Source organism: Scyliorhinus canicula, chromosome 5 (genome assembly GCF_902713615.1).
Source record: "Scyliorhinus canicula chromosome 5, sScyCan1.1, whole genome shotgun sequence".
In the NCBI taxonomy this organism is placed as follows: Eukaryota; Metazoa; Chordata; class Chondrichthyes; order Carcharhiniformes; family Scyliorhinidae; genus Scyliorhinus; species Scyliorhinus canicula.
The window spans coordinates 49,783,712-49,800,497 of record NC_052150.1 but is presented as its reverse complement, the minus strand read 5'-3'; the positions used below and the strand labels follow the sequence as shown (position 1 = coordinate 49,800,497).

Sequence of the window (16,786 nt, the reverse complement as noted above, 5' to 3'; positions counted from 1 at the left end):
ATTCTGTAAACCTCACTCCACTGTCTACATCCTATTCCACACCAAGACACCAGCCTCCTCTCCCGCATTTACCCTTGGTCCCCGAAAATGTCCACCTCAGAATTCTTATCTGTATTTTTGTAACCCACATGACCTTTCCCCTCCCCATCTCTGAAACCTCCTGCCGTCAAATAGTTCCCTCTGCTAAATCTTTGGTGTTCTGTCTCGAGCTTTTTCGGCGTCACCATCGTTGTCCACCATTGGCATTGGAAGACGGGAAACGAGTCGGTATACACTCATGGGTTTGCATTGGTGATTTCCACATGTAATTTCTCATTAGTGCTCTTTAATGATGTATTTGAACATGATGTTCTGGCTGCATTGATGTGTGACCCCATCTGTTTGGGATGTGATGGTTTTGATTTGGGTGGACGAGGCAGTGTTCTGGGAGATTCTGTTCATGTGGATCCCTCTGCACAGCATATTTGTTGATGCTACATAGCCCTTCATAGGCTTGGTCTTGTTGATCTAATGGGAGATAGGACAAGAATGTGGCAAGTGCTAAGAAGGTGTTGTGTTGCAGACTCATTGCGGCACAGTAGCACATGGTTAGCACTGTTACTTCACAGTTTCAGGGTCCCAGGTTCGATTCCCGGCTTGGGTCACTGTCTGTGCTGAGTCTGCACATTCTCCCCTTGTCTACCTGGATTTCCTCCGGGTGCTCCGGTTTCCTCCCACGTGCAGGTTAAGTGGACCGGCTATGCTAAATTGCCCTTAGTGGCCAAAAGGATTGGGTGAGGTTACTGGGTTACGGGGATAGGGTGAAGGTGTGGGATTGGGTAGGGTGCTCTTTCCAAGAGCCGGTGCAGACTCGATGGGCCGAATGGCCTCCTTCTATGTAAATTCTATGATTCTAATGGAACCTTTGCAGAATTAGTGCATCTCTCGTCACTCCCACAACCAGACCATCCACGGATGGACAGTCTCACTGGCTAGCACCACATTAGAGTCAGCATCAGAGGATGGATCTGTCGTCACGAATTGTCCTCTACCAGGGCGTCCCCACTCAGCCGGACCAGGTTATACATTGTGCAGAATACCAGGACGATTAATCTCGCAGGTGCATATTGCAGAGCACCAGTAGATTGGTCCAGATAACAGAATCACATTTTAGAGAGACCAGTGGCCTGTTCAATGAGGGCCCTGGTGGATGAATGACTCTCATTGTACCTCCTCTCACCCTCTGTCCCAATGGGCTTTGCACTGGCATCATCAGCCACCTCAATCCTCTGTCTCCCGAGATGACAGTCAACTCAAGCTTGCTTGTTGAAAATCATGGCTGCTGCCTGGGAAGCATGCACAGATCTGCATGATACATTGTTTGTGGTCACATACTAACTGCACCTCAAAGGAATGGTATCCCTTCCAGTTTATGGATTCACTGGCTCTCCAGAAGGCTCTTTAATGGCCACAAATGTTCAGTCTATTATGCCTTAGCTGTACCTTTCAAATGCCCAGTTTACAGCTGCATGGATAAACCTTACCTATTCACATTTGGCTGGGGGAGGTGAGGACATTTACTTCGGCTGATGGGACAAAATGAACAAGAGGGCAGAGCTTACCCATCTCTCTCAATCTTCATTTCCACTGCTTTGCCTTGAAATACGGCTTCCACTGCACTGCTGACATAATTCTGGTGACGCAACATCTGAGGGAAATACCGGATTGTCAACTCTATGGAAACAAGGAATTATGGAGCTAGAAGTTCGGGAATCTGTCAAAAGTAGGCAGCCTTTGCCACGAGGGGGGGGGGGGGGGGGAACGGGACGGGAGGGACTCCTTGGTCATGGAGCAGATATTCTTCAATTCCAGAAAAAAAAGCAGAGTATTATCGGAACGTAGAATTCTAGAAGTGCTCTCACACAGATTTCCCAGTTGACAGCTGCAAAGCAGGAAGTGCTGGAGATCAGTGGCATGCTGATGTCCCTGATCATCCAAGATGGGGAGATTGGAAGTTACCAGATGTGACATGTCATCCAGCACTCAATCACGGTTGTCAAATTGGTTCTTTGAGAATGTAATGAGTAAGATGGATAAGGGAGAACCAGCGGATGTAACATATTTGGATTTTCGAAAGGCATTCAGTGAGAGCTTATTACACACAAGAGACTATTGTACAAAATAAGGATTCCTAGGATCGGGAACACTATATTATCATGGTTGATTGGTTAACAGACAGAAAACAGAGATTGGGGTAAATGGGACATTTTCAGGTCGGCAGCGGTTGTGGAATCTCAAGTAATTGAACAGATTGTACATGGGGTCATAAATGTTTGGGGAATTAAAGGGTCAACCCAAACATGGGGATACAAAGTGGAATTAAGGTAGAAAATCAGTCATAGCCTTGTTGAATAGAGGAAGCAAGCCCGAAACACATGGCCACCTCCAACTCTTATTTCATGTGGTCTTATGTTAATTTGATTTCAGCAGCAGGTCAAAAATAACCATCTTCACGCTGATAGTATTGACAAAGTAAAAACATGGCAACCTAATTCATCGTTTCTCTCTGTCAGTGTTTTCAGGTGTACAACAGGGGGCAGTGAAGCTCCAGGATAGCAAATTCTCAACAGAATCCAAATCCACGAGGGTGAATATCACCAAACACGTTTACGGACTGCATCATGTTCTCCAGTGTTCTCTGCTGCACCTGGTGGTAGATGATCGCTCTTCCAGGCTGCACTCCTTCCATGCTCCTGCTTGACCAAATCAGCGGGGATCATTCATTCAGGATATCAAGTTCCTCAGATCTCGATGGTAAAGATCTGGGCTGTCATCGTCATCTCCTTTCTGCCAGCCGAGCCTATCAGCCTCCCTGTCATCTTCACCAATTACACAGCACTTAGTTATAACAAGAACCATTCTCTTGCAGGATTTTTGTTGTTAAGTAAACAGTCACTTAATTACATTTGTTGCGATAAGGCTCCTTGTCTGATCACATCCTTGTCTTTTTTCAGAATGGTTTTAGTAACTGGAGTAAATTCAGTGATCTGAACTGTAAGTAGCTTCAGGCGACAAGTCCATGCGTTTGCTGGTTTCCTGAAATTATGTGTAAGTTATTAATCTATCATATGGCAGCAAATCATCATTTTACATTGTCATTCTTGCCATGCTGTGCCATAGATTTTAGCAGTTCATTCTGTCTCAACTGTTTCTAGGTAAACCCTTTAAATCTTCCCACTTCCTGAAATTGAAACATACCTGCTTTCTAAACATTACCTTTGATCTTATTTTCCGTCGTTAACTTTATCCCATCTCTGTAGTTAACTTTATCCCGTCTTTGATATCACAAAGACTAGCAGTTTTTAACTAATGAAGCACACGTTCGTGGCTTCACCTGGCTATATTTCTTGGTTTTATTGAACGTGGTTTTATTTGAGCTTCTATTTTTCTGGAAGTTTCAACCTCACCTGCAGTTCCCGATTTCCTTTTAAATCAATTCGAAAAAACGAGTCAGTGCAAGGATATCTCAGCACACCCAACCCTGTAATCGGGAATATACGAAATCACCTCACTACCATCCCTGGCTACTAACCAGGTCATGCTGAGACCAAACAGGTACAGTGGCATAATCTCTTCCATATAAATCTCTTACCCAACATTGTAAGTGTCAAATGGAAGTAGTTTTATCATAGATTTGGTCTGTAATGCTCAGATGCTAAGGGAAGTTTCAAAAATGTTTATTATACTTATAAAAGAAAGTGCAATAAAAGGAATTACAATAAAGGGCACAAATAAGTTAAAATACAAAGTTTTTTTTTTAAATCAGTAAAACAAAGACATTTGTGCAGAACATACCAACTGATTTGGAAATACATCACTGTTCACTGGGTATCAACATCAGAGAGTCAAAACCCTGAAAATCCCTCCCCAACAGCATTGTGGGTGACCTACATGGACCACAAGAGGGTAAAGGAGGCAGCTCTTCACCATCACCACCTTCGCAAGGGTAGTTGCAGGATGGGAAACAAATGCTGGCCTGGCCCACAACGCCCTCCTTATGTGAACAAATAAATAAATAAATAAATAAAGTCCTAACTAACATCACAAAGCTTAGAGGTGAGCATGTCCCAATTTTACAAGAAGTGGCCAAACAACCTCAGTACGTATACAAATTGTAGGTGTCAAAATATACATCTATTCTTCAGGTACAGCAATAATGCAGAAGGCAAACGGTTGTTTTTTATTGCAAGAAAGATTGAGCATAAAGTGAGAGAACTCTTGCTACAGCCGAATAGGGCATTGGTGAGACCGCACCCAGACTTGTATTATATACAAGTTTGGTCTCCAAAAGGAGGGACATTGCTCGGGTTCACTAGGCTGATTCCAGGGATGAAAGGGTTGTGGTATGAGGAAATGTTGAACAGGTTGGGTCTATATTCACGGAGGTTTAGAAAAATGAGGGGTGATCTTTTAGGAAATGCGATTAGGGTAGATACTAGGAGCATATTTCCACTTGTGGGGGAATCTTGAATGAGGGGCAGCTTCAAAATAAGGGTTTCCCATTATAAGGCGGAGATGAGGATAAATTTCAACGGAGGGTTGTTAGTGTTGGAAATTCTTTTAGATTTGTCACATGTACCGAGGTACAAGTGAAAAGTATTGTTCTGCATACAGTCCAGGCTGATCGCTCCGTACATGAAAACATACATGAGAACATACGATGAATACACAATGTAAATACATAAATATAGACATTGGGTGCAGCGTATGGACTACAAGGAAAAGGTTAGAACGGTTATAAAAGATATAGGATAGCACTGTTGCCTCACGGCGATGAGTTCCCAGATTCGATCCCGGCTCTAGGTCACTGTCTGTGTGGAGTTTGCACATTCTCCCCATGTTTGTGTAGGTTTCGCCCCCACAACCCAAAAAATGCACAGGATAGGTGGATTGGCCAGGCCAAATTGCCCCTTAATTAAAAAAAAAATGAATTGGGTACTTTGAATTTATATTTAAAAAAAGAGGGTCTGTGGGGGAGAGCTCGCTGAGAGTCGCCATGATCCGGCGCCATATTGGATTTTCCAGAGAGAGCATTGGCGGATGGGTCAATGAACGCATTGAAGGGAGAGTTGGACAGATTTCTGATTGGTAAGGAAGTTAAAGGTTATGGAGGACAGACAGGAAAGTGGCGTTAAGGCCAGAATAAAAATCAGCCATGATCTTATTGAATGGTGCACCAGACCCGATGGGCCAAATGGCCTACTCCTACTTATGATCTAAACCGGACAGTCTGAGAGAGCCAGAGGATTTAAAGTCATTGCTAGATTCTCCCAGGGGCAGGGTGTGATAGATTTCACACTCCTGATCATTAAGGTTCCCACAGACAGAAACTGCTGCCCCAGTGTTCCCTAGTGACAATCTTCCCAGTCGGATGTTGTTGTTACATGATATGCATACGTGCCCAGAGTTTCAAGCTTTAAACCAAAACCAGGAATCTGGAAATGGTGGCTTGCAGGAGAAGGTAATGGAGTACATGGTAGAGGTATTTGGCTTGTTTGGCACAATCTCTTCTGTTCGTGTTCTCAAGCCTGGAAAGGAGCTTCCTGCAGATGTGAAAAGGTTGAGCAGTCGGTATTCACAGCTGGGAATGAAAGCGTGTGTGATTGCAGAGTTTGAAGATGTTGAATCTACAAATCAAAGCAATGAGTCACTTAGAAAAATCAGATGAGGGCATGGAAGTGGTGTTGATAGGCATGAAACCACGAAAGAATTAAGTTGTCAGAGAGAAGACCGTAGAAACTGAAGATAGTGGCAAGAATGGGTGAAAAAGCAAATCCGCCAATAAGGGAGTGGAAGAGCTGCAGTACACAGCTGAAGATTCCTCTGTGTACAGCTCATCGGAAGCTGAAAGCAACCCTGCATAGTCATAGATAGAGTCATGGCTGGGTATAGAGGGGTATGGGCCAAAAGCGGGCAAGTGGGACTAGCTTAGTGATAGTAAATAGTAAAACAAAAGGGTCAGGTTCCCAACCACCAGGAATCTTGAAAATAGGAGTAAGTCATTCGGCCCTTCGACCCTACTCTGCCATTCAATAGTACGGTTGATCATCATCTCAATGCCATATTCCCACTTTCTTCCCATACTGACATTAAAATCTAACACTTATCCATCACTTCTCTTGAATACATTTGGTGATTTGGCCTCCACCATCTCGGTGGTGATGGAGAATTCCACAGGGTCACTACCGAGTGAATAAATGTTTCCTCATCTCAGCCCTAAATGGGGAATTTAAGATGACAGTTTGCATTTGACAAAAGAACAGAAGACAAAGGTTATCCTGGTATTCCAGGAGGATCCTGAAATAGTGAGCTGTTTTAGCAAGACAGAGCAGGCCCTATAGTGCTTTATGCTGTCGAATCAGATCTGGAGGTGAATGGCTACCCAGTTAATTTTCCGCCATATCCCCATTCAAGTCTGTGTCCCTTGAACATAAGGGAGTGGAGATGACCACTGTACCGGGGGGGGGGGAATGCTGTACTAAGTGAACTGGAGGTTAGTGTGTCCGAGACCGAGACAGAAGGAAGTAATGATGGGACTTGGAAGGGGGATTATGGAGGAGAGTGGTAGGAGGAAGTGATCAGATCCTCGCTGAGCAGACATCCACAGTACTAAAGATGATTGGAATGCTTTTGCGGGGGGCAGGGGTAGAAATCATTACAAAATATCCTCAAATGTTATTGAAAATTATAGCTATATTATTTTACATATAGCTATGATTTATCGCTACTAAAAAAAGGAACGCAATTGCCTTCCATCAAACACTATGAATATTTCATAAATATAACTTAAATACATATTTAAAAATTAAATATTGACCAAGAGTTTCCACTAGTTTGCACTTTGTTGAGATCAACCAATCTAAAAATACCGAAGGGTTTTAAGCTCAGGTTTCTGTTGAACACAACTCAATGTACCTCAATATAATATTGATCACACTAGACTAATGAGTCTTCAACACTGCTGATTGGACCCATTTGAGAAGGCATTTCAAATTAAGTTTGTGACATGTTTGAAAAATATTTAAATATTCTAAGACCGTACACCAATGAAGCTAGTAACAAAAAAAAAAAAGAGGTTTTTAGTGATTTAAAATCAGGTTCCAGGTAGGTGAGGGAGTAGACAGATAATAAATCTTTTTTTAAAAAAACAATAAAATCCATTTTCATTTATATTAGTAAACACTGCGCCAGGTTAGCATTCTTAAATGCATCAATAAATATCTTACAATGAAAAAAAACGATTTGGCGATGATTTTACATCAGTATTTTTAAAAAACCGAGCAGGGCTGGAAATTCCTACCCAATCAAAATTCTCCATTTTGCCCGAGACGGGTCCCGCCCTCTCAGCCTTGAAACATGATTTCACAAAATAAAACAGCACAACTTGTGCCAAAGCGGAAACGCCTACCCTGACAAAAGGTGGGGGAGTGAATCTTCTGTGATGTGGCAGTCGCTATTGGTTTGCCACTCTGCTCCTACATTTATTATCTTAAGCTGGAGCGCCAGATTTCCCGGAAGTCCATGGTTTGGTAAGAAATGTGGAGCGCAGTTGCTCCTGGAGTGCTTGCGTTTAGCATAGGAGCATTGGGGGAAATGAAGCCATGCCTGCTTCTTACAGCACTAGCTGCCGTGTTCCAACAGGTTGAAATGGCTGTGCCACTTTGACAAGCTAGGAGAAGACTGTCAAGTGGGTGAGGGGGATAGAGATCGGTTGTACATAGTTACCCATGGGTTAGAGCTTTTTTTAATGCTAAATTGTCTGGGGTAACTAGTCGGAACTGACTTTTAAATTGGAGTTCCGGAACATTGCATTTGTAGGGCGATTGCCCAGCAGAAATTGAAACTTCCCTGGCAATTCCAGTGTAGTGGGCGCACACAGATTTCCAACGGGTCCGCAGTGCGTCTTTTGGGGGTACGTCTAGGGCAGGGGTGGGCAAACTACGGCCCGCGGGCCGTTATGAGGCCCACCAAGATCAAGTCATAAAAAAAAATGTGTTTTTTTAAATTAAAATTTTTTTTTTCAAATAAGGTTAATGGGGGGGGGGGGGGGGGGCTGTTGGGTTACTGGTATAGGGTGGATACGTTGACTGGAGTAGGGTGATCATTGCTCGGCACAACATGTGTTTCATGTGAAGTTTCTACTTTAAAATATTAATTAATAAAAATTATTGCTTTTTTTTCTCCTTTAAAAACCTTTTCTTTTGGCTATTTTAAATATTAATTATTTTACTTAATATACTATGCGGCCCTTTAAAATTGTGAATTTCTGAATGTGGCCCTTGCACGGAAAAGTTTGCCCACCCCTGGTCTAGGGTATGATCCTCCGGAGAATTAAGATCTGGTCCAAAAGATCTAACAGAGTAAAAACCAAATTCATTCATACAAATATTCAAATTCAATGTTCTGTCAGTTGAGTTGGTTTTGGAGGTCAGCATTATCTCTTTCAGCTGCTTTCTCTTGCACTGCCTAAGAAAAGAAAAAAGTGGCAACAGTAAGTTATGATAAGCTGCATTTATTTACAGCTACCACCCTTGGTCCATGATAGTAATAACATTGCAGAGCCAAATTAGCAATATGTTTCCTGCCTGATCCCAAACTTGCTCATTTCATCCTTGTATTATTAACTATACAGGATAGGTGGCGTCATTGCTAAAAATGTCAAACACTGAACACAGCAATTTGCATTTTGCTGGTGAATTTCAAGCATTAGTGTGACCAGATCCATGTCACTCCCGGGTGTACTTTCAACACATTTGTTGCTATTTTACCCGGTCCTATTCAAATCACAAGCCTTGCATTCTGTATATTATTCTCCCCCACACAATCTAGAAAATGGATTGCGTCGCTCCCATTTTTATAAGCATAAAAATATGCACGCAAGACCTCAATATCCGAGGTGATGCATGGCATTCATTGTGCGTGTTTGAATATTGTTTAAGGTTCCTCTGCAGGTGCTCGAGCACATACTGGAAATGGGTGTTAAAAACTTCTAACACATGCAAAGTCAGGGGGCGGGATTCTCCAGTCCACCAGCCGTCTTTTCCTGCACGGCGCATCCCTGGCGGCAGCGGGACTCTGTTGCCACAGCCAGCCAATGGGGGTTCCCCATTGTGGCCATCTCACACCATCGGGAAACCGTGGGCATGGGTGCGCTGCTGGCAGACCGGGATATCCTACCAGAGAATTCCACTGAGGGTCTTTTGGAAAATTTCACTCCAGATTAGCAGCCAAATCTAACTGTTTTTGAAGGGACCACTGGATGCTGCCAGCTGAAGCGTTATCTAAGGTTTTCATTTGCCTTATTGCAAACCCCAAGGAGTAAGATCATACCTCCCCTGAAAGACAGCATCGCAAGACCTCAACAGAGTCCAATCCAGTTGAATTCTCTTCCCCAACATGCCAGTGATAAAGATGTACTGTGGGTCCTCCGGTGGGGACCACGGTGCGAGTGGTTACACACAGGGAATATCCTGCTTGAAGACACAGAAAAGAGCTCTTTTTACCCGATACTTGGTGGAATTTTAATGAAAAGGCCTAGGTGAAGGTTGGAAGAATAGTTGCCCCCAGAAGTGGTAAGTCTGCTGGTTATCATCCCGGCAGAACACAGTGAGGCCAGGCCAAAGAAATTGGAGGAGGCCTGTACTGCAGCAGCAGCCAGTGTAAACAAGGCAGCGGGGGAAGGGCTGATGTAAGGGGAAAGGGCTGATGTAAGCTGGAAGGCCCCACATGAAGCAGTTGATGGTTTTTATTATGGAGGAATTCGGCAGCAGAGGAAGGAAATGCAGGAGGATCTCTCAAAAGGCCATCGAAGGAACTGTGGCACATCTGAAGAGTTTGTTGGAACGGGTGGAGAGGTGCTTGGAGGTGCAGGGGTCGCAGATCCAGGAGATCGAAGGAGGACCACAACGATCGTGTGGTGGCTCCGGAGGCAGAGCTCCTAGGAGACCTCTGTAAAATGTTGAGGACAAAGGTGGAGGAGCAGCAGAATGCCTCGAGGAGGCGGAACATGCGTTTAGTGGGCCTGTCTGAAGGAGTGGAAGATGCGAGTGTCATGAGGCAAGTCTCAAAGATGCTGGCGGGGCTGGTGGCGGAAAGGGTGCTGGATAAGGTGCCTGAGGTGTACCGAGCACATAGGTCGCCAAGGCAGAAGCCTAGAGTTGGGGAGCTGCCACGGGTGGTGATCGTGAGACTCCACAAATTTGTGGAGAAAAAGAGAAGAATTTTTGCTTTGGGACAGGAAAAAGCACACCTGCGACTGGGAGGGGAATAAGATCCGAATTTATCAGGACATCGGAGCAGAGTTGACGAAGCAGCAGGTAGGCCTCAACAAGGCCTCACGGTAGCATGGTGGTTAGCATCAATGCTTCACAGCGCCAGGGTCCCAGGTTCGATTCCCGGCTGGGTCACTGTCTGTGTGGAGTCTGCACGTCCTCCCTGTGTGTGCGTGGGTTTCCTCCGGGTGCTCCGGTTTCCTCCCACAGTCCAAAGATGTGCGGGTTAGGTAGATTGGCCATGCTAAATTGCCCGTAGTGTAAGGTTAATGGGGGGATTGTTGGGTTACGGGTATACAGGTTACGTGGGTTTAAGTAGGGTGATCATTGCTCGGCACAACATCGAGGGCCGAAGGGCCTGTTCTGTGCTGTACTGTTCTATGTTCTAAGGCCAAGGTGGTGCTGTACCAGCAGCAAATCAGGTTTGGGGTGCTCTACCCAGTGTAATTATGGATGACGTTCATATTTTGAGACCTCAGAAATGACCAAAGACTTCATTAAGGAGCATTAACTGGGGGAGAACTGAGCGGACAATGCTTGGGAACCGGGGTGCTTGCACTATTTAATGGTGGGCAGCATGTTTGAAGTGGGGGATTGTCTATTTTTTGGGGGGTGGGGGGGGGGGGGGGGGTTGCAGTTACGGTTGGGATTGTAGGGGGTTGTAGGGGTTAAACGTTTATGTGGGGATGGATGTTCCCATCCCCCTCCTGTTTTATGGGACTGTTTGTGTTTAACATCTGTGTGGTGAATGTAATATAGATGTATATATGTTAATTCATACTGTCTTTGTAAGCACAGTAGCACTATCCTACCACTAGGGGGAGTAGCGCTGGGAGCACTCAGGAACTTGTACTGGGCTCCACCCTTGGCTCCGCCCACGACTCCTCCCCCTAGTGCAGCTGTATAAATACCCGTGTCCAGTGTCAGCCTAGTTCACTAGGAGTTCATCGACAGGTAACAGGCTGGCTCGGAAGTAAGTCGATTAAAGCCTAGATTCACATCGGAAACACGTGTCTGGTGAACTGATGGTTCCATCAATTTAATCGACTTAAGAACAGTAAAGATCGATTATGGAATCGGCCCTCAAGCCTGGAACTCAACCCGCAGGATGCAGAGGCTGAAGAAATCTTCCCCCACTGGATCCGGTGCTTCAAGGCCTACCTGGCCGAAGCGAGCACAGCCGAAACTACAGAGGATCAGAAGCTAAGTCTACTGCACACGATGGTGAGCCACAGAATCTCTACGCAACTAAACTTGGCCAGTTCATATACTGCGGCGCTAGCAGTTCTTGAAAAAATGTATGTACGGCCCATTAATGAAGTTTACGCTCGCCATGTGTTCACGACTCGCCGTCAGCGGCCTATGGAATCACTCGCCGAATTCCTGAGAGAATTTAATAATTTGTCCAATGACTGTAATTACCAAGCGGTTACCGCGGTTGAACACAGGGAATTGGCGGTATGCGATGTTTTTGTAGTGGGCCTCAGGTCTAACTATGTGCGCCAACCACTGCTGGAAAAGGGGGCCGAGGACTTAGAAATGACTGTGGAAGCCACTACCACGATGGAAGTCTCCTTCCGCAGCCTTAACTCATTCCCCACGGACCCCGCGACCAAATCATGGGCCCCCGACCAGCGACTCCCCCAGGTCTGTGCTATGCGGCCGCCCAGCCACCATGCTGCCCCAGCCAGCCACTATGCTGCTCCAGCCTGCCACTATGCTGCTCCAGCCTGCCACTTCTGCGGCCAGAATCAGCACCCGCGGCAGCACTGCCCAGCCTGCAACGCGACCTGCAACAGCTGCGGGCGAAAAGGGCATTACGCAAGAATGTGTGTCACAAAAAGGGCCCCAGCTTCCAACTCCCCAGCGACTCGCAGCAATCGCTCCCCTCACTTGCAGCCCCGCGGGGCCCGAAACGCTGCAGCCTATGCCCTGACTCCGCCCCCTCCAACCACGTGCAATCCATGGGGGCGGCCATCTTGGAAAACCTCCACCACGCAGCTGGCCATGTGCGACTCATGGGGGCCGCCATCTTGGACGCCATCTTCCTCGCCGCCCGACACATGTGACTCATGGGGGACGCCATCTTCCCCGCTGCCCACCACGTGCGATCCACGGGTCCGATTGGCATCTCCGCGCTCGGACAACTCCGTGGAGGAATTCGAATTAGACTATGAACTCAGACGGCAGTCATCACGGGGCCACTCCAGCACAGCTGATCGAGGAGCCGACTACCCACAACTCAGCGCGGTCACCCTGGACCCAGTCGAACCAGGAGTATGAAGCTCGGATACAACCATCCCTGGAGTCCCCCATTGTACCCCAGCACACTACACCCATCCAGCCACCTTAAGAGGCTGCAACCCCGGTGCTCCGCAGATCTCAGCGGACAATCCGACCGCCGGACAGACTGACTTTATAGACTAGACCACCACCCCCCCCCCCCCCCCCCCCCCCCCCCCCCGGACTTAATTTTTTTGTAGGGGGTGAATGTAATATAGATGTATATATGTTAATTCACACAGTCTTTGTAAGCACAGTAGCGCTATCCTACCACTAGGGGGAGTAGCGCTGAGAGCACTCAGGAACTTATACTGGGCTCCACCCTTGGCTCCGCCCACGACTCCTCCCCCTAGTGCAGCTGTACAAATACCCGTGTCCAGAGTCAGACTAGTTCACTACGAGTTCATAGACAGGTAACAGGCTGGCTCTGAAGTAAGTCGATTAAAGCCTAGATTCACATCGGAAACACGGGTCTGGTGAATTGATGGTTCCATCAATCTGTTTGTCTGCTTTTGGAGAAGGCTGCCTGGAGTTCAGGAGAAGTCTTTGTTTGGGTGGGGGAGGGCAAGGTCAGCAGGGAGCCTTCCTCCTTGACCTGAGGGGGGAGGGAGAAAAAGGAGAGCCCATTGGGAGGTGCCTTTGGCCAGGGGCTGCTGCGCTAGAAGGTGATGCTGTGAATGGAAGTGAGGTGGTTGGGGAGGGGTGGAAGGCCAAGAGGGGTGGCTGGGTGGTGAGAGCTGACATGGTCGGGGGGGGAAGAGAAGAAAGGGGCAGGAGTTTAGTGAGGAAGATGACAGACAGTAGAGGGGATTGGAGGTGTGAGCCTCCGGTAAGACTGCTAACATGGAACGTCCGAAGACGAAATGGGCCAGTTAAAAGGTCGCGCGTGCTCACACACCTCAGGAGCTCGAAATCGGGAGTTGTCTTTTTGCAGGAGACATCCCTCCGTGGGAAGGACCAGGTTAGGTTAAGGAAGGGGTAGGTCGGGCAGGGTTTCCACTTGGGGTTTGATTCGAAACCGAGGGGAGTGGCGATTTTAATGAGCAAAAAAAATGGGATTTGAGAGTGCAAAGGAGGCGAGGGATCCGGGTGGGAGATACGTGATTGTGAGTGGGGTATTGGATGGGCCACGAGTGGTGTTGGTAACTGTGCATGCCCCAAATTGGGATGATGTGGGTTATAGAAGGGGATTGCTGGCAACGATCCCAGATTTGGCCATGCACCAGTTGATCATGGGAAGAAATTTTAATTGTGCCCTGGAGCAGAGGGTGGACAGGTTGAGCCCAAGGTCGATGGGTGGGTGCGAATGGCGAGGGAGCTGGGGTTGGGTGGTTTATGGAGAGGATCGGCATGTTGGATCTATGGCGCTTTTAGAACCCAGGGCTGGTTTAGCTCACTCGGCTAAATCGCTGGCTTTTAAAGCAGGCCAGCAGCATGGTTCGATTCCCGTACCAGCCTCCCCGGACAGGCGCCGGAATGTGGCGACTAGGGGCTTTCCACAGTAACTTCGTTGAAGTCTACTCGTGACAATAAGCGATTTTCATTTTATTTTCAAGGGAGTATTTCTTCTTTTCACACGTCTATAAAAGGAGTATTCAAGGATTGATTACTTTGTAATGAGTAGTGAGATTTTGGTTGGGGTGCAGGGGGCAGAGTATGCGGGGGTAGTTATCTCGGACCATGCGCCCCACTGGCTGGAGATTCGGTTTGGATCGGGTGGAGAGAAGAGGCTGGGGTGGAGGTTTGATGAGGGGTATTGATGGATGGAGATTTTTGTGATAAGGTGGGGGGGGGGGGGGGGGGGGGGCGATTAAGGAACATGTGAAGTTGAATCAGAATGGGGAGGTGTCAGTGGCCATTTTTTGGGAAGCATGAAGGCAGTGGTCCGGGGGGGGGGAATTTATTTTGTTTAAGGCTCGTGCGGATAGGGAAAGGAGGGAGGAACATGACCGTCTAGTGAGCGAGACAGTGGAGGAAGACAGGGAATATTCGAGGGTGCCCACCACGGAGCGATTAGCGAGGTGGAAAAAGTTGTAGGAGCAGTTTGACAGGCTGGCAACGGGGATGGCGGTAGGGCAACTGCATAGGGCAAGAGGGGTGCAATACAAGTACGGGGAGAAGATGTTGAACTGCATGCTGGCGCACCAGCTGTGGAGACAGGCCGCGTCCAGGAACTGGGGATGTGGTGTCGGAGCCAGGGAAGATAAATGAGGCGTTTAGAGTACTACCAGGGCCTTTACGAGGGGGACCCAGGGAAAGAAAGGGGGACATGGGCGGGTTTCTGGATGAGCTGGAATTTCCTCAAGTGGAGGAAGCAAAGAGGCAGGCATTGGAGGAGCCCCTTGGACTTAGGGAGGTGCTGGATAGTATCAGGGGTACGAAGACAGGGAAGGCCCCTGGGCCGGATGGGTACCCAGCGGAATTTTACAAGGAATTTGCGGCGGACCTGGCACCACATCTGTTGGGGGCTTTTAATGAAGCGCTGGAGAAGGGGGAGTTGCCGGAGACGATGACGCAGGCAGTAATCACACTGATCCCGAAAAAGGGGAAGGACCCGGTGGAATGTGGTTCTTATAGGCCCATATCACTATTGAACACGGATGTGAAAGTATTGGCTAAATTGTTGGCGGGGAGAATGGAGGATTGTGCCCCGGGGATGGTTGCAGAAGATCAAACAGGCTTCGTGAAGGACAGGCAGCTCGTGAGTAATATAAGACGGCTGTTGAATGTGGTGATGAATCCGTCGAGAGCTCTGGTACCGGAGGTGGTGGTGTCCAAGAAGGCATTTGATCGGGTGGATTGGCAGTACTTGTTTGAGGTTTTGGGAAGGTTTGGGTTTGTGCCAAGATTTGTGGCATGGGTGCGGTTGCTCTATGTGGCACCAAGGGCGAGGATGAATGATCTGAGCTCACAAAGCTTTGACTTACACAGGGGTATGAGGCAGGGGTGCCCACTGTCACCGGTGCTGTTTGCGCTAAGAACCATTAGCGATGGCTCTTAGGAGGTCGGTGGAGTGGCGGTGAATTATGAGGGGACAGAGGAAGCATTGTGTGTCGCTCTATGCAGATGACCTCTTGATGTATGTTTTGGATCCATTGGAGAGTATGGGAAGGATTATGGGCCTGTTGGGGAGGTTTGGAGGGTTCGCGGAGTGTAAACTGAATGTAGGGAAAAGTGAGTTTTCCCCAGTGAATGGGCTGGGACAGCGGACTAATTTAGTGGGGAAGAGATGCCATTTGCGGTAGCGAGGGATTGGTTCAGGTATTCAGGTAGCTTGGGAATGGCAGGGCTCCATAAGTGGAACTTAATGAAGCTGGTGGAAGCGGCCAGGGAGGATCTTAAGAAGTGGGATACACGGCACTTAACGTTGGTGGGGATGTCCAAGTGGTGAAAATGAATATTCTGCTGAGGTTCTTATTTATTTTTCAGACTCTCCTCGATCTTTATACCAAAGGCCTTTTTTTCGGAAAGAGGATACGGCCACTTTGGACTTTGCATGGGCGGGGAAGGTACCGAGGGTGGGGGGACGCACTACAGAGGCAGGGGGTGCGGGGGAGTTTGGCATTGCCAAACTTGCTTCATTATTATTGGGCAGTGAATGTGGACAAGGTGTGGCGGTGGTTGGAAGGAGACGGGGTAGAGTGGGTTAAAATGGAGGAGGAATCTTGTAAGGGATCTAGTTTGAGGGCTATGGTGATGGCAGCATTGCCAATGGCTCCGGGTATTCAGGGAACCTGGTGGTGCAGTCCACAGTGAAGGTATGGAATCAGCTGAGGAGGCATTTTAGGATGGAAGGGATGTCTGTGTTAATGTCGCTGTGCGAGAATCCGGGTTTGACCCGGAGGGGATGGATAGTGCATATAAGCAGTCGAGGGAAGTGCAACTTGTCAAGGTGAGGGATCAGTATTTGATGGAATGGTTTGCCAGTCTGGAGGAGCTAAGGGAGAGGGTACAGGGTAGCGGGGGGAGAAGAGAAAAGAGGGTGAGTTTAGGAATCTGCAGGTTAGGGACTTTGCACAAAAGATCTGGAGGGGGTTTTCCTCGGTTGCCAGGATACACCCTGCTGGAGTGACTGCTGCTTCCAGATGTGGAAGGGGAGGGAAAAATTGGGGAATCACAAGTGGGTGGGGGATCAGGGAGGTGGTGGTGAAGACCAAGGAGAAATGGGAAGCGGAGTTGGGAGAGGAGAACAA

At 47.7% G+C, this 16,786-nt stretch overlaps 1 protein-coding gene across 5 annotated transcripts in view; it reads right to left on the bottom strand.

The window, feature by feature from the left end:
- Positions 1-8,223: 8,223 nt before the first annotated feature.
- Positions 8,224-16,786, bottom strand: part of LOC119965973 — a 42,804-nt gene continuing 34,241 nt past the window's right edge. For 3 of the 5 annotated variants that reach the window (XM_038797036.1, XM_038797037.1, XM_038797039.1), the window contains 2 exons: positions 9,370-9,512; positions 8,224-8,505 (listed from right to left, as the gene is read on the bottom strand). In XM_038797036.1, coding sequence (XP_038652964.1) covers positions 8,446-8,505; positions 9,370-9,512 — 203 coding nt within the window. In that variant the 3' untranslated portion in view covers positions 8,224-8,445. The remainder of the gene's footprint in view (positions 8,506-9,369; positions 9,513-16,786) is intronic. The other 2 variants (XM_038797038.1, XM_038797040.1) reach the window with 2 other exon arrangements.